General features: G+C 40.0%; 3 protein-coding genes across 3 annotated transcripts; 1 reads left to right on the plus strand and 2 right to left on the minus strand.

Annotated features, from left to right (window-relative positions):
* The first annotated feature begins 146 nt into the window (after positions 1 to 146).
* LOC129238269 (uncharacterized) lies at positions 147 to 5,277 on the plus strand. Its single transcript, XM_054873308.1, has 2 exons — positions 147 to 603; positions 5,264 to 5,277. Exons 1-2 carry the CDS (start codon positions 147 to 149, stop codon positions 5,275 to 5,277), a joined length of 471 nt encoding a protein of 156 aa, XP_054729283.1.
* Positions 5,278 to 6,197: 920 nt separating this feature from the next.
* Positions 6,198 to 7,110, minus strand: LOC129238270 (pre-intermoult gene 1 protein-like). The gene is made up of 2 exons (XM_054873309.1): positions 7,041 to 7,110; positions 6,198 to 6,967 (listed from the first exon to the last, which is right to left on the minus strand). Exons 1-2 carry the CDS (start codon positions 7,108 to 7,110, stop codon positions 6,198 to 6,200), a joined length of 840 nt encoding a protein of 279 aa, XP_054729284.1.
* Positions 7,111 to 14,895: 7,785 nt separating this feature from the next.
* On the minus strand, positions 14,896 to 15,760 carry LOC129238272 (uncharacterized). The gene is made up of 2 exons (XM_054873310.1): positions 15,688 to 15,760; positions 14,896 to 15,623 (listed from the first exon to the last, which is right to left on the minus strand). The coding sequence occupies exons 1-2, from the start codon at positions 15,758 to 15,760 to the stop codon at positions 14,896 to 14,898; spliced, it is 801 nt and encodes a 266-aa protein (XP_054729285.1).
* Between the last annotated feature and the right edge of the window lie 6,843 nt (positions 15,761 to 22,603).

Here is a 22,603-nt window from a genome sequence, read left to right on the forward strand (position 1 = left end):
AGACGACAATCACAACACGCTCGCTGCGGGGGAGGTGGAAAAGGATCTCGGCATAGAAGAGATCCTGGAAGCCTCCCTCAATATACAGGAAGTGGAGAAGGGCGACTTGGAGGTAGTATCCAACCCCAAGGAGGTACTGAGGCTAGATGCTGAAAGTCCTTCAGATAAACCTCCACAAAAGTAAAAACGCCTCAGCCGAGCTCCTGCTCAACATAGAGGGAGTCGGCTACGATGTGGCTCTAGTCCAGGAACCATGGATAGCGTCGGGCAACATAGTCTCCGGTCTAAAGTCACAAAACTACAACACATACATCCCGATTGTAAAAAATAAGGTAAGAACAGCGATATTAGTCAAAAAAAGTATATGTTCTTATATTGATCACAATCTCTCTTCAGACGATCTGACAGTGGTGGCGCTGGAGGGCTGCAAGGATGAGACGCTACTCTTTGGGTCCTGCTATATGCCACATGATGAGGAAGCACCACAAGCGGAACTTCGGAAGCTGGTAGAAACAGCTGCCAGAAAGAAGCATGCTCTGGTGGTAGGGACGGACGCAAACGCACATCACACAGTCTGGGGAAGTGCAGACATAAACGACCGAGGTGAGTCACTATTTACCTATATTCTTCAAAGTAGTCTAGAAATAGCTAATAGAGGTGAGGAACCAACATATGTGGGACCAACCTCGAAGAATGTACTCGATTTAACACTCTACACAAGCAGGCATGTTATGGTTCAGGAATGGGAAGTATTGAGTAGGCCCTCATTCTCTGATCACAGATACATAAGCTTTCAGGTGATATTTCGCTCAAAAAACAAGCTTACATCCTTTAGAAATCCTAAGAATACGAACTGGGACTTGTATAGGGATATACTATCAAAAACACCAATAATACCCCGGAAATACAAGACAAACATCGCGCTTGAGAAAGGGGTTGAATTGTTTACAACTACGCTTGTTAAAGCCTTTAAAAGATCCTGCCCTCCAACACGTAATAGACGCAAGGTGAAGCCTCCTTGGTGGAACAGGGAATTAGGAGCACAAAGGCGTAGGGTACATGAATTCTATAGGTTGGCAAAAGTGGCTGACGATGAGTTCTGTTGGAAAGAGTATAAGGATCTGCTAAAAGTATACAAGAAAGAGATACGTAAAGCCAAGAGAGAATCTTGGAAAGACTTCTGTAGCAGTATGGAAGGCACTAACGATGTGGCTAGACTTAGGAAACTGTTATCCAAGAATCCGTCTATGCCAAGAACAATACGAAAAACTAACGGGGAGTGGGCTGACAGCTGTGAGGACTCTCTAGAAGACCTAATCAGTACACACTTTGCAGGGTGTGCGGACACTGCAGATCTCGAACCTAGAGGAGATATTGTGCACGAAATCCCGACGAACATAATTACAAACAACAAAATAGAATGGGCTATACAAAGTTTCGACCCATACAAATCGCCAGGACTGGATGGAATCTTCCCGGCCATGCTCCAAAAGGTAAGCCATCTTGTGGTACCATGGTTAAAAACGATATTCAGGGGATGCCTGAGGTTCAGCTACGTTCCTGTATTGTGGAGAGAGGCGAGGGTTGTGTTTATTCCAAAAGCGGGAAAAAGCAACCCTCTTTACTCAAAGGAGTACAGGCCCATTAGTCTGACCTCATTTCTCCTGAAAACGTTAGAGAAGATTTTAGACACATACATTAGAGACACAATTGCGCCGGACGAATTATCCAAGGCGCAGCATGCCTACACTAAAGGCAGATCCACTGAAACTGCACTTCACTCACTTATACTAAACATAGAAAAGGCGTTAGAATATAAGGAGTATGCTCTAGGAGTATTTCTAGATATATCAGGAGCCTTTAACAACGTGACAAAAGATGCTATTCTAAACAGCATTGAGTCACTTAACGTGCAACCCGCGGTTTATCTATGGATAAGGCAGCTATTAGCTAGCAGAAAGATAAAAGCGGAGTGGAACGATGCGAGCGTCACCAAATATGCATGTAGAGGTACTCCGCAAGGTGGGGTACTATCACCGCTATTATGGTTACTTGTAGCAAATGAAATTCTTAAGAAACTTGACGGAGGGGCACCTAAACTAGTGGCTTATGCCGATGACATAGCTATAATAGTTACGGGAAAGTACCTGGACACCATCAGTAATGTGATGAACAACACTCTCAAAACGATACACCAATGGACATCCCGCGCAGGGCTAGGGATAAACGCCGGAAAAACGGACATGGTACTTTTTACCAGGAAGTACAAAGTTCCGGCGTGGAACCTACCGAAGCTGGGCAATAACGAACTACTTCTCAAAGACTATGCGAGGTACCTCGGAGTAATACTGGACAGCAAATTGCTGTGGAAGCACAACGTCGAGGAGAGGGTGAAGAAGGCCAGTAATGCTTTGTACGCATGTAAAAGAATGCTGGGTGTTACTTGGGGTCTATCACCCTCTCTGATGCATTGGTGCTACACAGCAGTAGTCAGACCGATATTGCTGTATGGAACCTTAGTATGGTGGACTGCGACAAAAAAACTGACATACTTAATGCCGCTAGAAAGGATTCAACGCCTCGCTGCTCTGTGCATAACAGGAGCGATGAAAACCACTCCAACGGCGGCACTGGAGAAGATACTCAGCATGCCACCTATTGACCTCATGGCGGAAAACCTGGCAGCGAAATCCGCGAGGAGGCTAATGGCTGCGGGGGTATTCACCTGCAGAACCTTCGGTCACAGCTCAATAGGAAAGTGGAGCTCAGGTGGCACGGACTACATGACTCCGTACTTTAATTGGGAGAGAAGGTTTCGCACTACAATTGAAGAGGAGGGATGGCACAAAGGCATGAAGCCTGGCCATAGAACTTTTCACATCTATACAGACGGCTCGAAAACTCCAGACGGAGTGGGAGCAGGTATTTACTGCTCAAAACTAGGAATAAGGCAGCCTATCAAGCTACCAGACCACAGCAGTATTTTCCAAGCGGAAGTTTTTGCTGTGGGGAAGGCCGCGGAGCTAGCCTACTCTAGAACAAGAAAGAACTCAACAATTAATATATACGTGGATAGTCAAGCAGCAATAAGAGCAATAAGCTCATATTGTATTAAGTCCAAAAATGTTCGACGGAGCAGGGAGGCCATAGAAAGGCTAGCCGGAAACAATAGGCTGCATATCTACTGGGTACCTGGTCACAAAGGCATTATGGGGAACGAAATAGTAGATGAGATAGCAAAAAGTGCTGTGAGGCTACCATTTGATCAAGAGAACGACATACCAAAACCGCTAAACACAATATACAACGAAATGGACGACCACATGAAAAGGCAAGTGGAAGCTAGGTGGACTAACTTGACCACATGCAAAACAGCAAAAGTCATGTGTAGGACTAACGACAAAAAACTGACTCCATTCGTACTTACGCTCTCGCGAAAGGAATGCAGAACTATCATAGGTATGCTAACAGGCCACAATCTACTGGCTGCATATGCGTACAAGATAGGGATTGCTAACACGGACAAATGCAGGAAATGCAGAGAGGATGTTGAGGAGACTTTAGAACACCTTCTGTGCGCTTGTCCGGCATTACTAAAAACGCGACTAAAATGCCTGGGAGCACCACTGTTTGAGGGTCTGGAAGACGTCTCTAAAGCGGAGCTCCCAGCCCTACTTAGATTCGCTAAAAGCGCTGACATCCTACATGATGTCTACTTCAGGTATTCATAGAGGTCGGTCTCCATCTGGTATCGCTAGGGACCAAAAGGTCTATGCGCGGCTTATTGCCAACCAGGCTAACCTAACCTAACCTTACTCCAAGAAGCCAGTACATTTTGTTTGTCTTTATTTTAAGTTGTTGGCGCTTTGCTTTAATGTGGTCCTTCCACGTAAGTCTTCGATCTAGGTGCATTCCCAGATATCTTACTGAGTTCTTCTGGGGAATAGGTGTGGCATTTATGTATACTTGAGGACAGTTTTCTCTTCTGGTAGTGAAAGTCACATGAACAGATTTGTCGATATTCACTTTAACATTCCATTTTTTCATCCATATTTTCTATTTTCGTCAGCTCGGGCTGAATATGTAATGTAGCACTTGTTGGAGTTTCGCCCAGTGATAATAAAGCTGTGTCATCAGCAAAAGTTGCAATCATAACCTCACCAGTCGTTGGAAAGTCAGAAGTGAATATCGTATAAAGGACAGGTCCCAGCACACTACCTTGAGGCACTCCGGCCTCAATTGAGTGTATTTCGGAACGCTCATTCCTGTGTTTTACATAGAAGCAGCGATCGCTCAAATACGATTTTAGCATTAGATAGAATGGCAAAGGAAAATGTTTTTTTAATTTGTAAAGCAGTCCTGGGTGCCACACCCGATCGAAAGCTTGCTGTATGTCCAAAAATACTCCCGAGCAATATTTTTTGTTTTCTAGTGCATCAGTGATTATACTAACAACTCGGTGGCATTGTTCTATTGTTCCATGTTTATTTCTGAACCCAAACTGGTGCTCAGGTATAATATTGTCTCTTTCAATAACCAGCAGCATTCTTCTCAGAAATATTCTTTCAAATATTTTGGAGAATGTCGCCAGCAAACTAATCGGCCGGTATGATTTAATGTCGTTTTCTGGCTTGTTCGGCTTGGGTATCATTATAATTTCCGCACATTTCCATTGGGTTGGAAAATGGTCAAGCCGGAGAATTTGGTTGAATAACATTATCAAGTATTGAATGCATCTTTCAGAAAGCGATTTAATCGTTTTTGCGTCAATTCCATCATATCCAGGTGTTTTTGAGTTGTTCAGTTTTATTATCTCTTCTTCAACTTCTAAATGAGATATAAGTTTTATTGGTAGATCCATTTGGCAGGCGATATCTAAGAAACCCATAACTTCTTCATTGTCCAAGTAGCTGTTTAGCGAGAGCGGTTGGAAGGTCTCTTTTAGGTATTCACTAAATGCTTGAACTTTTCCTATATCTGTTTTACACCATGAGCCATCAGCGTTTCTAATAGGGACATTTCTTTTTGTTGGCCATTTTAAATATTTCGTTGTTTTCCATAAGCAGTGTTCGTTGTTTTTATTATAATAACATTGAGATGAGAATTACTCTAATTACATGGAAATACTAAATATCCGTCCGTCCGTCCGTTCGTCTGATGCTGCAACCTACAATTCTCATTGTCTATGAGTTTAATTGATTCTATTTAACATCCAGTCCAAATTAAATTTTATTAAATTTACCCTTTTCTAAAATGTGCGCAGGTGCTTACTTTTGAGATCGTTCAGGTCTTGCAAAGATAGCAACTTCTTACAAATTTTTAATTTGAATAACAAAATTATGTTATCTGATGTTGCCATATGATTTTTATTGCAAAATAAAAACTAGAAACATATTTCATTTGAATTCTAAAATAGCTGTCCGAGAAAAGGTGTTTTAACCGGCTTTAATAAAAAATATTTTTAGCGGGTATTAGCCTATCAAGAAATAAATGAAAAAATATATTAATTATTAACCTTTCGTGAGATAGAGCCAGAAATTGTCACCAAAACCATTGAGAATTTGGCTAACAAGTTACACTACTGAACGCTGCATTAATAAAAACGTATTCCGTAAATAATGGAAATATTTGCTCGTTAGGATAAATCACAAAAGTTCCGAAGAAATAGGTTTTTGATAATTTCTTTAAACCTGTGGGAGTAGTATAAATACTCCGAATGGTAATTTAGTTCTTATGAAAAATATGAATATTACTTGCTTTATTTCGCGAATTTTTCTTTTGAGAAGTATATTCAAAGCTTTTAATGGAGGCGTGGCATCGCGGCAACTTTTTTTGCATTTCGATTGGGGCTACAAAATAAAACCAGCCAAGTTTCGTGTTTCTACTCTTATTATTTTATGAGTTAGTAAATACTTTAAAATGTGCAATTTTTGTAGTTAAGAAAAGGAGTTTTAGGATATAACCCCGCCTATGGGGCTGCCCCCCATTTTGCATTAGACCCCGACTTAGCTGGCTGAACTCTGTATTCATCCTTTCATTGAGTTACACAGTTGACCACAAGATAAGCAATTTACTAAAATTTGCAATCCCTGGCGAGAAGAGCAGTTCTATGTAAATTATAGCTTTTGTCTTACCATATACACGCATTTTATTTATTTCTCATCTCGTTCCTTGCATTCATAAATAAATACTATTTATTAATTCAGATTAATCACACGCCTCTGGCCATTTCTAATGGGAATTCGTCGTCGTACAATACGTCTCTTGTTTTGTCCCGGCCGGCGTATCCTTATTGGACGACGTCTCCGCAAGTTGTTACGACGTCTGCGTGGGTTGTTACGGCGTCTGCGTCTGTTAGCAGGCACACGTCTACGTTGTTGGCGAATGTTCCATTGACGCGCTTGATTTCTTGGTGCGAAACTAGATGGTTGGTCTTGTGCGGCACGTTCTTCTGTAAGAATATCGTTCTCGGCACTTTCTGCTTCAACGTAATCATTGCTGGTAGAGCGGTCATCTTCATTTTCATTTTCCTTATCGGATGGTCCAGTAGCCACCGGCGACCGACGGTCGTCTGACGACGAACTTTGGTAACTGTCGATTGACCCTAGGCCATCGTCATTAATATCATCGTTATAGTAGTCATCATATTCATCTTCGAAACCATTACTATCTATATAAGACGTAGCACGTGCAGGAGCTGCTGTCGTCGTTGTCGTTGTTGTCGTCGTTGTCGTTGTCGTTGTTGATCCCGTCGTTGTCGTCGTTGTCGTCGTAGGCAGGGTGGAGGTATATGTCGTAGAAGGCGCTGTCGAACATTGAGTTCCTCCCTTCAATGATACCAATCTATTGATGAAGCCAGTTGAGATTACTCTGCCCGATGCTTCAGCATCCTCGTCCTGAGCTACCGCGCGATGACGAGGGCCCAAAATTCTATATCTACTGCCATGTTTTCTCTTCAGATCTCTTGCTGTAAAGTAAAAAAAAAAATAGAAAACTTTTTGTTTAGAATATTATAAAAATATTGTTGCAATTTTTCTTACCTGTAGTTTCTAATGCGCCTGCTGCTATAAGCAACAGCACTGGTAATAAATATGACCAGGTGGACTTCATTTGCGGTTCACCACAGCTGATTTGCGGATTCAAATTAAGTCTCAGCTCTAAATATTTTTCTTGAAGTCGTTCTTCGACTTGTTCGACTGAATGAACTGAATGAACTACACGATTCCCTATCAGCAGACAGACTTTTATATGTGTTGAGCTATTTACTAAAACCATGAAAAATCATGATTAATCTCTAATAATTTACAGTTAATTGAGTAACAAATATGAAGTTTTCGGAATAAAATAAAAAATGCTCGCAAAAAATTACATACATTCTGTCAAAAAATATCGGGAATTGTTCATTTAAAAAGCGCCCATTGCACACATTTCCAAATTTTTTTTTTTTGCTGGATTGGTTGTACAACTGTTCTCTATAGTATCGCAGAGTTTGAGAGTGATCTGTCAGTTAGCTTGTTTTCGGCATTTAATTATATCAGTCAACCGCAGGTGTGCCTGCGATTTTCGCTATGGATAAAAATATCGAACAAAGAATTTCGTACGCCGAATCGTTGAAAATGTTGCAGAAAGCCTATGGCGACTATGCTTTATGTTTGGTGTAAGGCTTTTGCAGAGGGCCGAGAAGTCGTGGAAGATTTACCCCGATCTGGTCGCCCATCAACGTTTTCAACGGATGAAAAAGTTGACAAAGTAAGGAAACGGTGCTGGAAAACTATCATTTAAGTTTGAGGTAGGTAGCTGGAGACCTTAGCGTGTCTCACGAATCAGCTCGCAGCGTTTTACACCATCAATTGGGCATGAGATGCGTGGCTGCTGGACTCGTTACAAGAGAGTTGAATTTCTTTCGAAAAATCCATCGAAAGCAGAAAACTAAAAATGAAACTCATGCTACTCGTTTTCTTTGATTATCATGGTATTGTGCACTCGGAATTCGTTCCAAATGGTTCTACGATAAATAAAGACTATTATTCGGAATATTAACGGCCCACTTTGTGGAAAGAAAACTCATGGATCTTGCACCATGATAACGCACCGTCTCACAAAGTTAATATTGTATGGTAAACACTTTTTTGACCAAAAACTAGACAAATACCATCGAAAACCCACCGAAATTCACCGAAATTCACCTGATTTAGTCTTCTGTAACCTTTCCTTTTCCCAAAACTTAAATTTCCACTCCGCGGATTCCGCTTTGAGTCGATAGAGGCTATTAAGGAGAATTCGCAGAAGGAGCTGAAGAAGATCTCTTCAAACGGCTTTAAAAGGTGCTTTGACGACTGAACGAATCGTTAGCATATCTGTATTGCTTTGAATGGACCCTATTTTGAAGGCGACAAATTAAATTTGGTGATTAAACAATTATTTTGCGTTTTATTGAACAATTCCCGGTACTTTTTTGACAGAATGTATAAATACAAATTATCAAATTAATTTTTTATTCTAAATCGCAGATGTTTTGCCAAGAGGAAGAAACTTTGCAAAAGAATACGAAAAATACCCAACAAAGGGCGTAAGTGCCGCTCATCATGTTGTTGTGGTATGGATTTTTTTTCGAACGGACAAACTAATTAATTAGTTATTCACATACAAATAAATTTACACGGCTGAAAAGCTGTAAGAGTCGAAGAGTAATACAAATTTATACGTCATTTTATTTCATTTCATTCTGCTTTTTTTGATTAAACTAGTTTAAGATAGGCTTGGAAAACACTCACACTGTTCAAAATAATTTTAGCTATGATTGAGAAGTATTTATTTTGTGTAATAAATTCCTAGTACATATTGATTCGTGCAACTTGAGATCGATATTATAACAAGTTTTCTAGCTTAATTTTTCCTATTCAAGCAAAATAGTTTTTTAATCGACACAACCGATATTTTACCCAGTTATGTTTATGAATTTTCTCAATGCTTGCCAAGCGTTCTTCATTCAGCAGTTGAGTATTGAAGTGAGTTCATTATCCAAGTAAGGGGATAGGCAGGGACCCAATTATAAAATATAATATTATATTTGAATAGATAAAGTGCCAGAACAATTTTGCTGGAAAAAGTTATAACTATAATTTAATATCTACTAAAAAGGGATACAAGAATTTTCTTATAATTTGCCGAAAATTGTCTCCAAAGAAAGAAAAAAATACAAAATTATTATATTATACTATACATATTATTATTTTTCATTTAACATTTCAACCAAAAGCAATAATTAAATTGCAATAAATTTATATAAAAAAAAATTATTAAAAAGCTACATTAAGAATTGGGGGATAAAAGTATTATTATATTATTAATAGGGTTCCGTTTTGGTTTTTCTACAATTGTTGCGATTTTTAATTTTTAAGCTTAACGTCATTTAGTGGTTATTGGGTATGGGAATAAGTTTCCACCCTCGTAAAAGAGGGTAGTATCGCCGCTGATACTACTTTTGTGTTCGCACTAGTAATATACTGGTGATTTGAAGGTGTACGAGTATATGTAAAGTCTCGATTGCAGCAGTTGACATTCGTTTGAAGCGTTAATATTCTTTTTTATCTGACGGCAAAAATGTCTACGTTTGTCCCGAGAAAACAGCATTTGCGGGAAGTCATGCTTCCAAAGTGGCGATTTCGACGTGAGTTATAAACAACGCGAAGGTGCACCGAAAAAAATCGAAGATACTCAACTACAACAATTATTGGATGAAGACGCATGTCGAACCCTTGATTATATGTCCAAAGAGTTGGATGTTGACAGATCAACTGTCGGTAAACGTTTGCAGCTAACTGAGTGCCACATCAATTCAAGGAGAGGGATATCGAGAGACGTTTGGTGACGTGTGAGATGCTTCTTTAACAGCAGAAAAGAAAAGGTTTTCTAAATCGCATCGTTACTGGCGATGAAAAATGGAATAAAAAATGGAGCCTGTCAGGAGAACCAGGTCCATTGACAGCAAAAAAAAAATCCTGCTTCAAAGGTTATGTTGTGCATCTGGTGGGATCAGAAGGGTGCCACCTATTATGAATTCCTTAAATCATCTGAAACCATCACTGTCGACGTTACCGACTGCAGCTGATGTGTTAGAATCGAGCTTTCAAAGAAAAGCGGCCGGAATGGGATGATAGGCATGAGAAACTGATTTTGTTGCACAACATTTCCAGGCCACACGTTGCTAAATCGGAAATATTTAGAGGGACTGAATTAGCAATCTTGCTCCACCTATACCCAATATATTGCGAGACCAGTTCAAATGGACTCATAATTATATCTTTTTTCAGCGGAAGGAACCGAATACCAGGCATAAAAAAATAGAATTAATAAAACTTTTTTCTCTGGAAGAACTATGAGCAATATAAGTTGATAAAGCGTTGAAAGCACTTCTTTATTTCCATCTATGCATAGCTGAGTTTTATAGTATAATCGTGGTCGTAGAAGCGCTGAAGATGGACCAAGTGCTGGAAGTCCATAAAGTGCAGCAACAGCAGAAATCATTGAGGCAGTGTATGATATTGCTTGTGACAATCTCAGGCTGACTAAGCGTACACAAAGAATTACATATGGAAAAGCTGTTCTGGAAGTTAGTGCTGCATTTGTTAACTATTCAACAACAAGTAGTGGAACAGTAATTTGCAGAATTTCCGGAAAATCATAAGAGAGATTGTGAGTATAAAAACAACTTTCATTTAAAAATTCCCATTTTTTTCTTACTCTTACCAAATCTGTAGATACAAAAACAGTAGTTAGGCGAAGATTTGTAACTGACCTGATGTAAAAGATACAGAAATGCCAAAAGCATAGATTTGCAATCCAATGCTATAAATAAGCATACATTTTTAATGATGTAATTGGAAAAATAGATGAATTAAAATACTTTCGACCGCCATACATATCTTCATTATATGTATATTCAAACGTCATTATTTTCAAAATAAAAGTTCATTAAAGACAATTTCAACATAGAATGATTGATGAACCGTCCAATTTAAAAGAACAAAAAAAATCATTTATAAATTAAATCGCTTTTGGGCTTTTGTAGTGCATTTTTAATATCGCAAAACTGCGTAACAAAACCCAACTATAAACGCAACAGCAGCTAAATAATACCTTCAGCCTGCCCCACCGGGATGCTGATCAAATGTTTACCCAACTTAAAATGAAGGCTTTGATTGTCATTTTCAGCATTTGTAAGGAATCACTAATTTAAAAGTCATTCGATAAAACCTTCCATTTAAAATTCGTAGTAAAATGAGTTTAATTATTTAGAAGGAAAATAAACGAAATTAATATTCAGTGGTGAAAACTTTATGGTAAATTATGTTATTCGAAAGATGAAACAAAGATGACGGTTTGCCGACTCGCATACGCTTGATAGCTAAAATGAGCTAAACCGACAGGCAACCAATTGAAGGGCTGCTTAATTATTAATTTTTATTATAAACTCAGATTTATTAATGATAGTGTTCATCGTTTGTACGTATGTATGTACTGTTATACGTATTTAGTAAAACACAACTTTTCTTTCGTGCGCAAGTCCGTTGGTAGAGAAGATGCGACTTTCTTTGCAAATTTTCTAACGCTTCAAAGTGGGTCAGCAAACAATAAAAAGTGGCCTATATTCAAAACTTATCGCGTAGGTACGTAGGTTCGAGTCCCCGTGCATGAAAGATTGTTTAGCAACACTTTGCGCTAGAGCAAAAATATTCTCAACAGAACATTCAGTTTTTGGTCTGCCAGTCCGTTTCTTGAAATTTTTTCACCAACCTTTGAATGGTCGACTCATTCAGACGATTATTAGCACCAAAAAAAATCATGATAAGTTGTTCTTAAAGATCAACCGTTTATTCTATAAGTAAGATAAGTTACTTAACGTCGAAGAAATGAGGGAAACAGCTTGACTTTGTAAGGTCCTTCGTTTAGACCGCTCAGTAAAGCTGGTTTCCATTCGAAAACCTGATGGTTCATACACCATTTCCAAATCGGAAACGTTTAGAGCTCTACTCGAAACCCATTTTCCGGGTAGTAGAACTCTCTCTGAAGTAGAGAGTGGCATGAAAAATAACGGTAGCGACGGTGAAACCTCTAGGTACAGATGGTATATTGCTAGTCGGATAGTGACAAGGGAATCGATAAGGTTTTCCTTATCTTCCTTTGAGATCTTTAAGTCCCCTGGACCTGACGGAATATATCCAGCAATGCTTAAAAAAAGAGGAGACAGGCTGAAAAGGATCTTCACAACCTGTCTTGCACTTGGTTATATACCATCCCAATGGCGACGCGTAAGAGTAGTATTTATTCCGAAACCAGGAAAAGATGACTATACCCTAGCAAAAAGTTTTCGACCAATCAGTTTGACATCGTTCGTGTTGGAAAGTCTAGAATGAGTGGTGAGAAACATACTCGAGTGGGGGTATTGCCGACAAGTCCACTTAGTAGAAATCAACACGTCTCCCAGAATGGAAAATCATGTGAATCAGCCTTACACGATCTTTTAAGTAAGATTGAAGCCGGGCTGGAAGCTGACGAATACACCATGGACGCGTTCGTGGACATTGAGGTGGCTTTTGATAATGCTACTTTCGGCTCAATATGTTCTTCTGCCGAACGACATGGAGTTAATCAAACCATTGTAAAATGGATATATTCCAAACTCTCTGAAAGGCTGTTAACTGCTGGTGAGAACAAGGATGTCCCCAAGGGGGCGTTCTTTCTCCGCTGCTGTGGTGCTTCGTCGTAGACTCTCTATTAGTGGAGATGCAGGAACTCCGTTTTCATGTCCAAGCTTATGCGGACGATGTCTGTGTCCCTAAAAAGGCTTTGCACGAAAGTGCAGAGGTCTTTCCGATGAAGTTAAATATCTAGGAGTAATCTTGGATAAGAAGCTGACTTGGGAGACACATATTTCACTGAAGGGGAATCGCGCATTGAGGATTTTTCAGCAATGCCGCAGAGCCTTTGGTAAAACGGCGGGTCTGAAACCTGCGGTTGTCCTATGGATATATACAGCACTTATCAGACCAATCATCACTTACGCCTCTGTTGTCTGGTGGCGACGGAGCATGGTTAAGTCCACTATCCGGGAACTATACAGGCTGCAAAGAAGTGTATGTTTATGCATTACAGGTCCCATAAGTACAACTTCCAGCGATTTCCTAAGCGCTATACTAGATTTGCTCTCCTTGGATCTTAAGATACAACAGGAAGCAATAGAAGTCTACTACATATACAGAGTTCGTAAAAGATCTTCGAAAATCTTTAGTGAGATTAAAAATTGGAACATTTTATAGTTAAGCATCAGTTTATCGAGGTTATCATCGAAGATTTCATTTGGGTAGAAAGAAGAAGTAGATAAATGCACGAAAATGCGTTGTCTCATCGATCGACACTTTTATGAGATACTGTGGTAAATGGTGGTCGCTGGTTTCAGCCTTTTGGGTGCTTTTTTATAGCCCTAAACTCCTTCATGCGCCGCTATAGGCGAATAAGTTTTGCACAACTACCATTCGGTGGTGGCCGGGTTCGAAACCCGCTGTAAGCACGAAGCACCAAAATGTTACGGTCGTCCCTCTGCGGGCAATGGAAAACCTACGCTTGTATTTCTGCCATGAAAAAGCTCCTTATAATAAACCATCTTACAGTTAGGAGGCGGCATAAAAGTCTAGGATCCTCCATTTGTAAAGGGTGTTTTTTTAGAGGTTAGGTTTTCAAGATGAAATAAAACGTATATAATTTAATGTTATGGCCAAGAATTTAGCTTTATTATAAAGATAAGGGTTCGCCATTATGTTTTAAAAATGATTTCGGGCAAGTGGCCCCCGCAGCTGGCTCGAATAAATTCCAGCCGAGAGGCCCAATTTTCGACCACTTTTTGCAGCAATTGGGGCCGTATGTCAGCAATAACGCGCCGAATATTCTCTTCCAAGACGTCAATCGTCTCGGGCTTATCTGCGTAGACAAGCGACTTCACATAGCCCCACAAGAAATAGTCCAGCGGTGTTATATCGCACGATCTTGGAGGCCACGCCACAGGTCCACGGCGCGAGATAATGCGCTCACCAAAAGTTTCCTTCAATAAATCGATTGTTGCGTTGGCTGTATGGCATGTAGCACCGTCTTGTTGGAACCAAAGGTCGTCCCCATCAACATCGTCCACTTCAGGCACGAAAAAGTCATTAATCATGGCTCTATAGCGCTCTCCATTGACTGTAACATTATGGCCGGCTTCATTTTTAAAGAAATATGGACCAATGATTCCCTCTGCCCATAGAGCACACCAAACAGTAACTTTTTGAAGATGTAACGGCGTCTCAGCAATGGCTTGTGGATTATGTTCACTCCAAATGCGACAATTTTGCTTATTGACATACCCATTCAACCAAAAGTGAGCTTCATCGCTGAACAAAAACCATTATTTTCGAACCGCGCGAACCGAACCATTATTTTCGTAATAAATTTGCACGATTTGCAAACGTTGTTCAGGTGTAAGTCTATTCATTATGAAATGGCAAACCAAACTGAGCATAAATCAAGTGACAGCTGTCAAAAAGACCATCTACGAAAAAAGTAGTGCCAACTTGAAAACCTAACCTCTAAAAAAACACATCAATACGCACACCACAAATAGCAGGAGGAGCTCGACGAAACAACTAACCGTCAATCTGTTGTTGATCAAAAAGAAAAGCCTTATCCACCTGCTAGTGCCTTAGTGGAGATATTGATATAGTGGTTTCATCATCGTATGTATTATATGAAATAGGAAATATGTACTGTTATATTGTTTTTATGTATATTATGTATTGATTTTTTTTTTACTCGCATTATCCTTTTAGTTACAAATCGCTTTCTATTGCGTATAATTTACATTCAAACCGCTATCCGTACAATGCGTCTGCGCTGACCACCGCGTCTATTATTGCCGCTTGGGCGTCGTCGACGGCGATTGCTCGGACCTCTGCGGCGGTAAACACGCTTTTTGGGATTGACGCGCCTACGTCTTTGATTAGGGCGGCGACGTTGTCGTTGCCCCTGCTGGCGACGCCTCCTCGGACGTTGCTGACGACGACGGCGACGCCAATTCGAAGGTCGTGCGCGTGCTGCCCGCCCTACTTCATCGAAGGAACTTTGTTCATTTTCAACTAGAATGGCGTTGTCTTCATCATCAGCATCATCTTGACTAAGCTCGCTGCCATTGTCGTAGTCGTCATATATGTCGTCATATATATCGTAGCTGTTGCCATTACGCAATGCAAAGCGAGAATTGTCTTCTTCATCGCCGATTTCGTCATCGTAAGCATAGTCATTTAATGAAAATCTTTGGATAATATATTGGGGTGCTCGTGCAGTTGTTGTGTTGCTGGTTGTAATAGTTGTTGGACTAGTTGATGGACTTGTAGTAATCGTTGTTGGTGTGGTATATGTTGATGTTGTGGTCCCCGCAGTGGTTGCACTTGACGAACCTTTCAGCGACCAGAGTCTGTTAATAAGATCCTGTGAGAGTACGCGGCCAGTGCTCTCATCTTGGCTACGTTTGCCTCTTCCTACACGTTGTTTGTGGAAGAGTTGATAGTTGTTTTCCGAATCGTGTGGGTTTCCTGTGATCGAAGGAAAAGCCAATATATACTTTTATTGCTACGGCTAAGGGACTTCAAATGTTGCGTATCTTACCAAATGCTTGCAATGTCACTGCAGCCAAACCTAGCAGCACAAGGGCTACTTTGAAAAACGCCATTCTATATAAAATACTGTATAGCTCCTCTCAGCTAGGACACTACGATGCCAATATTTTTTTTTTACGTTAGCCAATCGTTGGAATATATATTTTATGTCTTTTAATATTGCGTTACTCCAAATGCTTGGAGCTCACTGATTGACAAACCTCAGAACGGCAATATTTATATGATGACCGATGACAAAGTCTACCAAGGGCCAATATTCTAATTTGTTCTTGTAAAGCTGTTCGATATTCACATGTTACAATTTACAACATTAAGCAATAAAATGGGCTGTTGTAAACGTTAGCAACAATACCAGCCTTAATCTTTGTCTACAGTTACAGAACTTTGTAAGCAGGTATTAGCATAAAACTCATAGAAAGTCGAAAACTTTAACATTTGAATAATTAGCGCTTAGGCTTAAAAGAAATTGGCCTAACTAACATTCTTCATTTCGTGTTATCATATGTGTACCAATAAGCTCCCATTACAGTCGGCGATAAAGTGGAGAGGTATATTCTCTAACAACTACATTTTAAAAATGTGGACATAGCTAAGCCATATTTGTATGTATGTGTGTGTGTGCACGTTGTAGTATAAATAATGATCGCTGTTTCAAATTAGGAATTCAAATAGGCCATACGCTCAGAATGTTGCAATAAATTAAGTAAAATAATTTTTTCGGCGCATTGTTTGGCAATTTTGCCTAAATTTTTAAATATGATAACTTGAATTTCTTTTTGAAAAAAAAAACCACAAAATGGGTTAAATATGCGGCTATTATGAATTATAATTCAATTAAACTTAGGTATAATAAAATACTCTATCAGTTACTTGAGAGTTTTTGGGATCTCACCATATACACAGCAGCGGTAAAGGGTGGTCTATTAATCGTTTTCTTTTTTAAATGCTTTAAAAAACAACTCAATGATTTTTGCTTTATTAGAAAAAGTAAACCTATTAATTGTGAAATGTTACTTCATTCAAATGGCGTCCCAAGAGTGAAAGAGTCTAAGGGTGTCGTAGCTGGTTATACAATTATCGCACTTAATGCGCAAAAAGTCGATTCTTGGGAGGGCGGTGTGACATGCTGCGACATCTGTTCGAAGCTAAATACTCGTATCGTCCAAGTTCACATCAAATTTCAAGCGACAAAACAATCAGTATTAATGTCTATATAATCGAAGTGGCGGATAGTACTCCCAGAAAGTGGGTCGGCTTACAGAAGGTTTCAAGAAGAAGGTTTTCCTGTAAGAACAGTGACGGCGGTCTGGTGGCTGACATCTTCTTCTTCTTCTTAATTGGCGCGATAACCGCTTACGCGATTTTGGCCGAGTTTAACAAAGCGCGCCAGTCGTTTCTTTCTCGTGCTAACCGGCGCCAGTTGGACACACCAAGTGAAGCCAAGTCCTTCTCCACCTGATCTTTCCAACGCAGAGGAGGCCTTCCTCTTCCTCTGATACCACCAGCTGGTACCGTATCGAATACCTTCAAAGCCCGAGCGTTTGTATCCATTCGGACGACATGACCCAGCCAATGAAGCCGCTGGATCTTTATTTGCTGCGCTATGTCTATGTCGTCGTAAAGCTCATACAGCTCAACGTTCCATCACCTGCGATATTCGCCGCTGCCAACGTGCAAAGGTCCAAAAATCTCGAGCAGAATCTTTCTCTCAAACACTCCAAGCGTCGCTTCATCGGATGTTGTCATCGTCCAAGCATCTGCGTCATACGTTAGGACGGGCATGATGACAATCTTGTAGACATCTTGGCTGACATCTAGAGGGTGCTTAAATTATGGGGTATTTCTCGAACCTGTGAAACAGTGACAGCTGCGCATGTCACAGAGAATGTGCAGATCCCGATACTCCAATAACAAAGGAACTGTCGTCCCTCTACCCGACCACGACGAGGTGAGAATACGATAGCGCTGCTAAAGAACAACAAATTCGCGGGCGCCGACGGACTGTCGGCTGAGCTTTTCAAACATTGCGGCGGGGAACTGGTTAGATGCATGCGTCCATGCGACCCATGAAAGGAGAATCGACACACACCATCCTCTTGTCTATTTTAAAGCTAAAGCAACTAATCCAGCCCTAACGCAGAAGCTTGGAAGATGACAACATCCGATGAGGCAACCCTTGGAGTGTTTGAGAGGAAGATTCTGCGTAAGATTTTTGCACTTTTGCACGTTAGTGACGGCGAGTATCGCAGGCGTTGGAACAATGAGCTGTATGAGCTTTACGACGACATAAATATAGTGTAGCGAATAAAGATCCAGCGGCTACGTTGGCTGGGTTATGTCGTTCGAATGGAAACAAACGCTCCGGCTCTGAAAGTATTCGATGCGTTACCAGCTGGTGATAGCAGAGGAAGTTGGAAAGATCAGGTGGAGAAGGATTTGGCTTCAAATGGGGCTGGTTAGCACGAGAAAAAAATGACTGACGCGTTTTGTTAAATTCGGCCAATATCTCGGAGAGCGCGACCATCAAGAAGAGATAAAGAAACGAATTAATGGTCCAACTATGCATAGTTTCGAAAAAAAAAATGCATCAGCGATAGTAGCACACTCAAATCCACCCCAAACGATCTGAGAGTGCGTTGAATTCATATTCAATATTTTTATTTGGTAACAGTGCAGCCAAGATGGAAACTCACTCCGCCAAAAATGTCTTTTCACCACTGGACCATTCAAGAGACGTAGTAATCGCTTTAAAAATAAGTTAGAGATAGTTGAAATTCGATAGAAATAAAAAAATAATAATAATTTTATGAATCTTAAGCTTTGAAAATTGAAAAACAATTATTCATCTCCCGTTTCGGAAATTTGTAAACCTAATAGTTGTTTAGCGGTTAGTACAGCGGTTAGTGGACTACCGACATCATATTAAAAATTCCAGCGACGCCTTTATAAACAAAACTACTCATCAAGTATACTTGCGAACGATTAGTTACATCTTTATATCCATAAATATATTCCATATTTACAAACGTATATACAATTTCGTTATACGCGTGTTAGCAACTCTTCTCCTCGTAAATCGTATTACCAATTGTGGTGATATTTTTTGTACTAGTGGAGTTTCCTCTATGGTTTGAAGGTATATCTGCACCGTTAGGTATTTGTGGAGAAATTTGCTGAAATCGTATTTACAAAATTATTAATTTGCATAGAAGCCCGTTGTAAAAAAAGATGATTAAGGTGGAACATTGATATGCAAATTTAGACTCATAAACATTTCCTCTTACACTTGAATTCAGCTTGTAGATTTGACTTACTTTGTAGATTTTGATCTAAAGAACACATTTATTAAAAAAAAATTTTAAATTTTTTATTTTAGAGTCAGTTTACATAGATGACCAGAGCTAAAGTAAGTAGTGAATTCAATTGAATTGTGTTAGGAATGTAAGAATTTGAATTGTTTAGTGATCTAGAAACAATTGTTATTACACTATAAAAGTTGGATTCTGTGTTTGGAGCGACAGAACTTCGCTTCAATTTCGGCCATATCTGGTCAAAAATGTTCGGTTTAGTTTCGATTCGCATTCAGCCGAACTTTGGCACAAATTTATTTAAATTTTATTGCATCGTGCAAATACATATTATATGAACTCTTAGTTTTTTTAACAAACTTAGTATATTCGTGTGAAAGACCACATTATGTACTGAAGAAAATTCTTCTCCTTCAAGTGTAGCTAGTGAGTTAATGGTAAGCTCTGAAAGTCAGCTCTATCCGGATAGGAAGTGCGGTTATAAAGTGAAGATGCCGATAACCTATTTTTCTAATGCATTTATAAACTTTTTTATTCATTAAATTATAAAATTATTCGACTATGTTAGGTAGGTAGGTAGGGTGGTTGTCATAGAGACACTCTTAGACCTTTCGCAGGTCCATTGTGATACCACTGGAGCTTATCCTTACTCTACGTAATCCTTTTCAAAGCATCCGGTTGCTTTAATAAACGAGCAGAGCTTCGTTAGTTTTAGATGGGCTATGTCCGCTACATCGGTTAGAAATGCTGTATCAAGAGTGCGTAGCCTTCTCATAGCTAGGCTTTCACCCTCACATAAAAGGTGTCTGACTGTTTCCTCTTCTTCTGTATTAAGACAGCTTCTACAGAAATCGAAGTACGGGAGTCCTAACCTTCTAGCGTGGCTGCCTATTAAACAATGACCAGTTAATACACCTATCATTTTTCTTATAGATTCTCTGTTGAATCTTAGCAAGATCTTCGATCGACCGCTGTTCCAGTTCGGCCATGTCTGTCTGCTTAGTTCGCATGTTGTGAGGTTTTGCCAGGTTGTATTTACCTTTTTGATGGTTTCCCTGCCTATAAGTACTTTACAAGTGGCTATGGGCATGGGTATCGGCGCCTTATCCGGTTCGAGATCGAGCGTTGTACCGGTTCGTGCAAGTTCATCCGCCTTACAGTTTCCTGCAATATTCCTGTGGCCTGGTACTCAGATAAGGTGCACCTTGTAGCACTTAGATACGTCATTTAGTAGTTTAAAACATTCTAGAACTGTTTTTGACAAGTGCGTTTTTGATTCAAGCGCTTTTATTGCTGCTTGACTGGCCGAGTAAATGAAGACTTCATTTGTGGATAATACTCTCATTTTTATTTCTGTAAGTCCCTCTTTTATGGCAGTGACTTCCGCCTGAAATACACTGCAATGATCAGGTAAGCGAAATGATTGGCATACTCCGAGTTTAACGGAGTAGACCCCTCCACCTACTTTGTTGTCCAGTTTTGAGCCATCTGTGTAGATGTTTAAATCATTTTTCTTAACAATGATACCGTTATCCCATTCCTCTTTGGAAGGAAATACTGTGACTAAGGATTTATTAAAATTGAAGTCTATGCTTGTTGATTACTTGAAATCTTGAAAATGTTCAATTCGTTTCGACCGTAAAAACCTATGTTATATACAATAAAGTTGTTTGCTTTTAGTCGTTCGTGAGTTATAGCGTCGCAAACATGGAGCAAAATAAAGAGAAAATACGGCATATTTTACAGTACTACTACGATAAAGGCAAAAATGCATCTCATGCTGCTCGAAACAGTTTCCATTTCCACCGCACAACGATGGTTTCAACGTTTTCGTTCTGGTGCAGAGGTGATCGAAGATGCGCCACGGTCCGGAAAGCCTGTCGTCGAAAATTGCGATAAAATCGCTGAATTGATCGAAAGAGACCGGCATAATAGCAGCCGTAGCATCGGCCAAGAGCTGGGCATGAGTCATCAAACCGTTATAAACCATTTGAAGAAGCTTGGATTCAAAAAGAAGCTCGATGTATGGGTGCCACACGACTTCACGCAAAACAACATTTTTGCCCGTATGGATGCATGCGAATCGCTTCTGAATCGCAACAAAATCGACCCGTTTTTGAAACGGATGGTGACTGGCGATGAAAAGTGGGGCACTTACGACAACGTGAAGCTCAAACGGTCGTGGTCGAAAAGCGGTGAAGCTGCCCAGACGGTGGTCAAGCCTGGATTGACGGCCAGGAAGGTTCTTCTGTGTGTTTGGTGAGATTGGCAGGGAATCATCCACTATGAGCTGCTCCCCTATGGCCAAACGCTCAATTCGGACCTGTACTGCCAACAAATGGACCGCTTGAATGCAGCACTGATGCAGAAGAGGCCATCTTTGATCAACAGAGGCCGAATTGTCTTCCATCAGAACAACGCCAGGCCACACATCTTTGGGGACGCGCCAGGAGATCCGGGAGCTCGGCTGGGAGGTTCTTTTGCATCCACCGTATAGTCCGGATCTCGCACCAAGTGATTACCACCTATTGCTGTCCATGGCGAACGAGCTTGGTAGTCGGAAGTTGTCCACAAGAGAGTCCTGTGAAAATTGGCTCTCCGAGTTTTTTGACAATAGAGAAGCGAGCTTCTACTTATAAGAGTGGCATTATGAAGTTGGCATATCGTTGGGAACTCGTCATCGAAAAAAACGGCGCATATTTGACTTAAATCGCATTATTATAACCAATTTTATGAACAATTGAAAATTCAATAAAAATACCGCAAGACTTTTTTGACAACCTTTATGTATAATAATTTATGAGTATAAGGTTCAGTGAATTTGACATATTTCGCCTCAGTAGCCCTAAAGCCGAGTAAGCTTTCGAAATAATATGACTTTTGTGACTTTTAAATGAAAAGTTATTTGACTAAATAGCCCCAAGTCCTTTAATATCCTTTCAAAAATAAAAAATGAGAAATGTTGTAAGACGCCGGCAAGATATTGTAAGTGTTTGAATAGGTGACCTTAAAGCACTTTTTGATGTTTAAAGAATAGAGATATATATTGTAATGGGCCTACTTGTCCACCACATTTCGCTTGAAATGCGAATTGTGCCGTAAGTTGTTCGATTATTCCAATGGTTTTTTAAACAAACTGCGATAATATAATCAGATTCATACGAGGGCGGGTCAATAAGTCCGTGACTTTTTGTATTTCTGACCTATTTACTGAAAAAGAAATACTGCTCCTGTCAACAGGCATCTGTCAGTTGACTCCTGTCAAAATTTGAACGTGGTGCGTCAGTTAGTTTTTGTTTTACAGCTACCTTAATCAGACTACCCAGTAGTTTACAGTCGACCACAAACGCAATCGTGTAACAACTTCACAGGAAGGTTTGGCGTTGTTTAATCGCAATATGGAGGAGTTTTTGCGCCATTTTGTAACCGTGGACGAAACATGGATCCATAACCATACACCAGAGACCAAACAACAGTCGAAACAGTGGGTTTCTAAGGGTGAATCGGCTCAATAAGCACACGAAATTCACATATATTTTTTCGAGTAAAGAAAATACTATGGAATGAAGAGAAACCTATTAGAAAACA

This window comes from Anastrepha obliqua, chromosome 2, assembly GCF_027943255.1.
Source record: "Anastrepha obliqua isolate idAnaObli1 chromosome 2, idAnaObli1_1.0, whole genome shotgun sequence".
Classification (NCBI taxonomy): Eukaryota; Metazoa; Arthropoda; class Insecta; order Diptera; family Tephritidae; genus Anastrepha; species Anastrepha obliqua.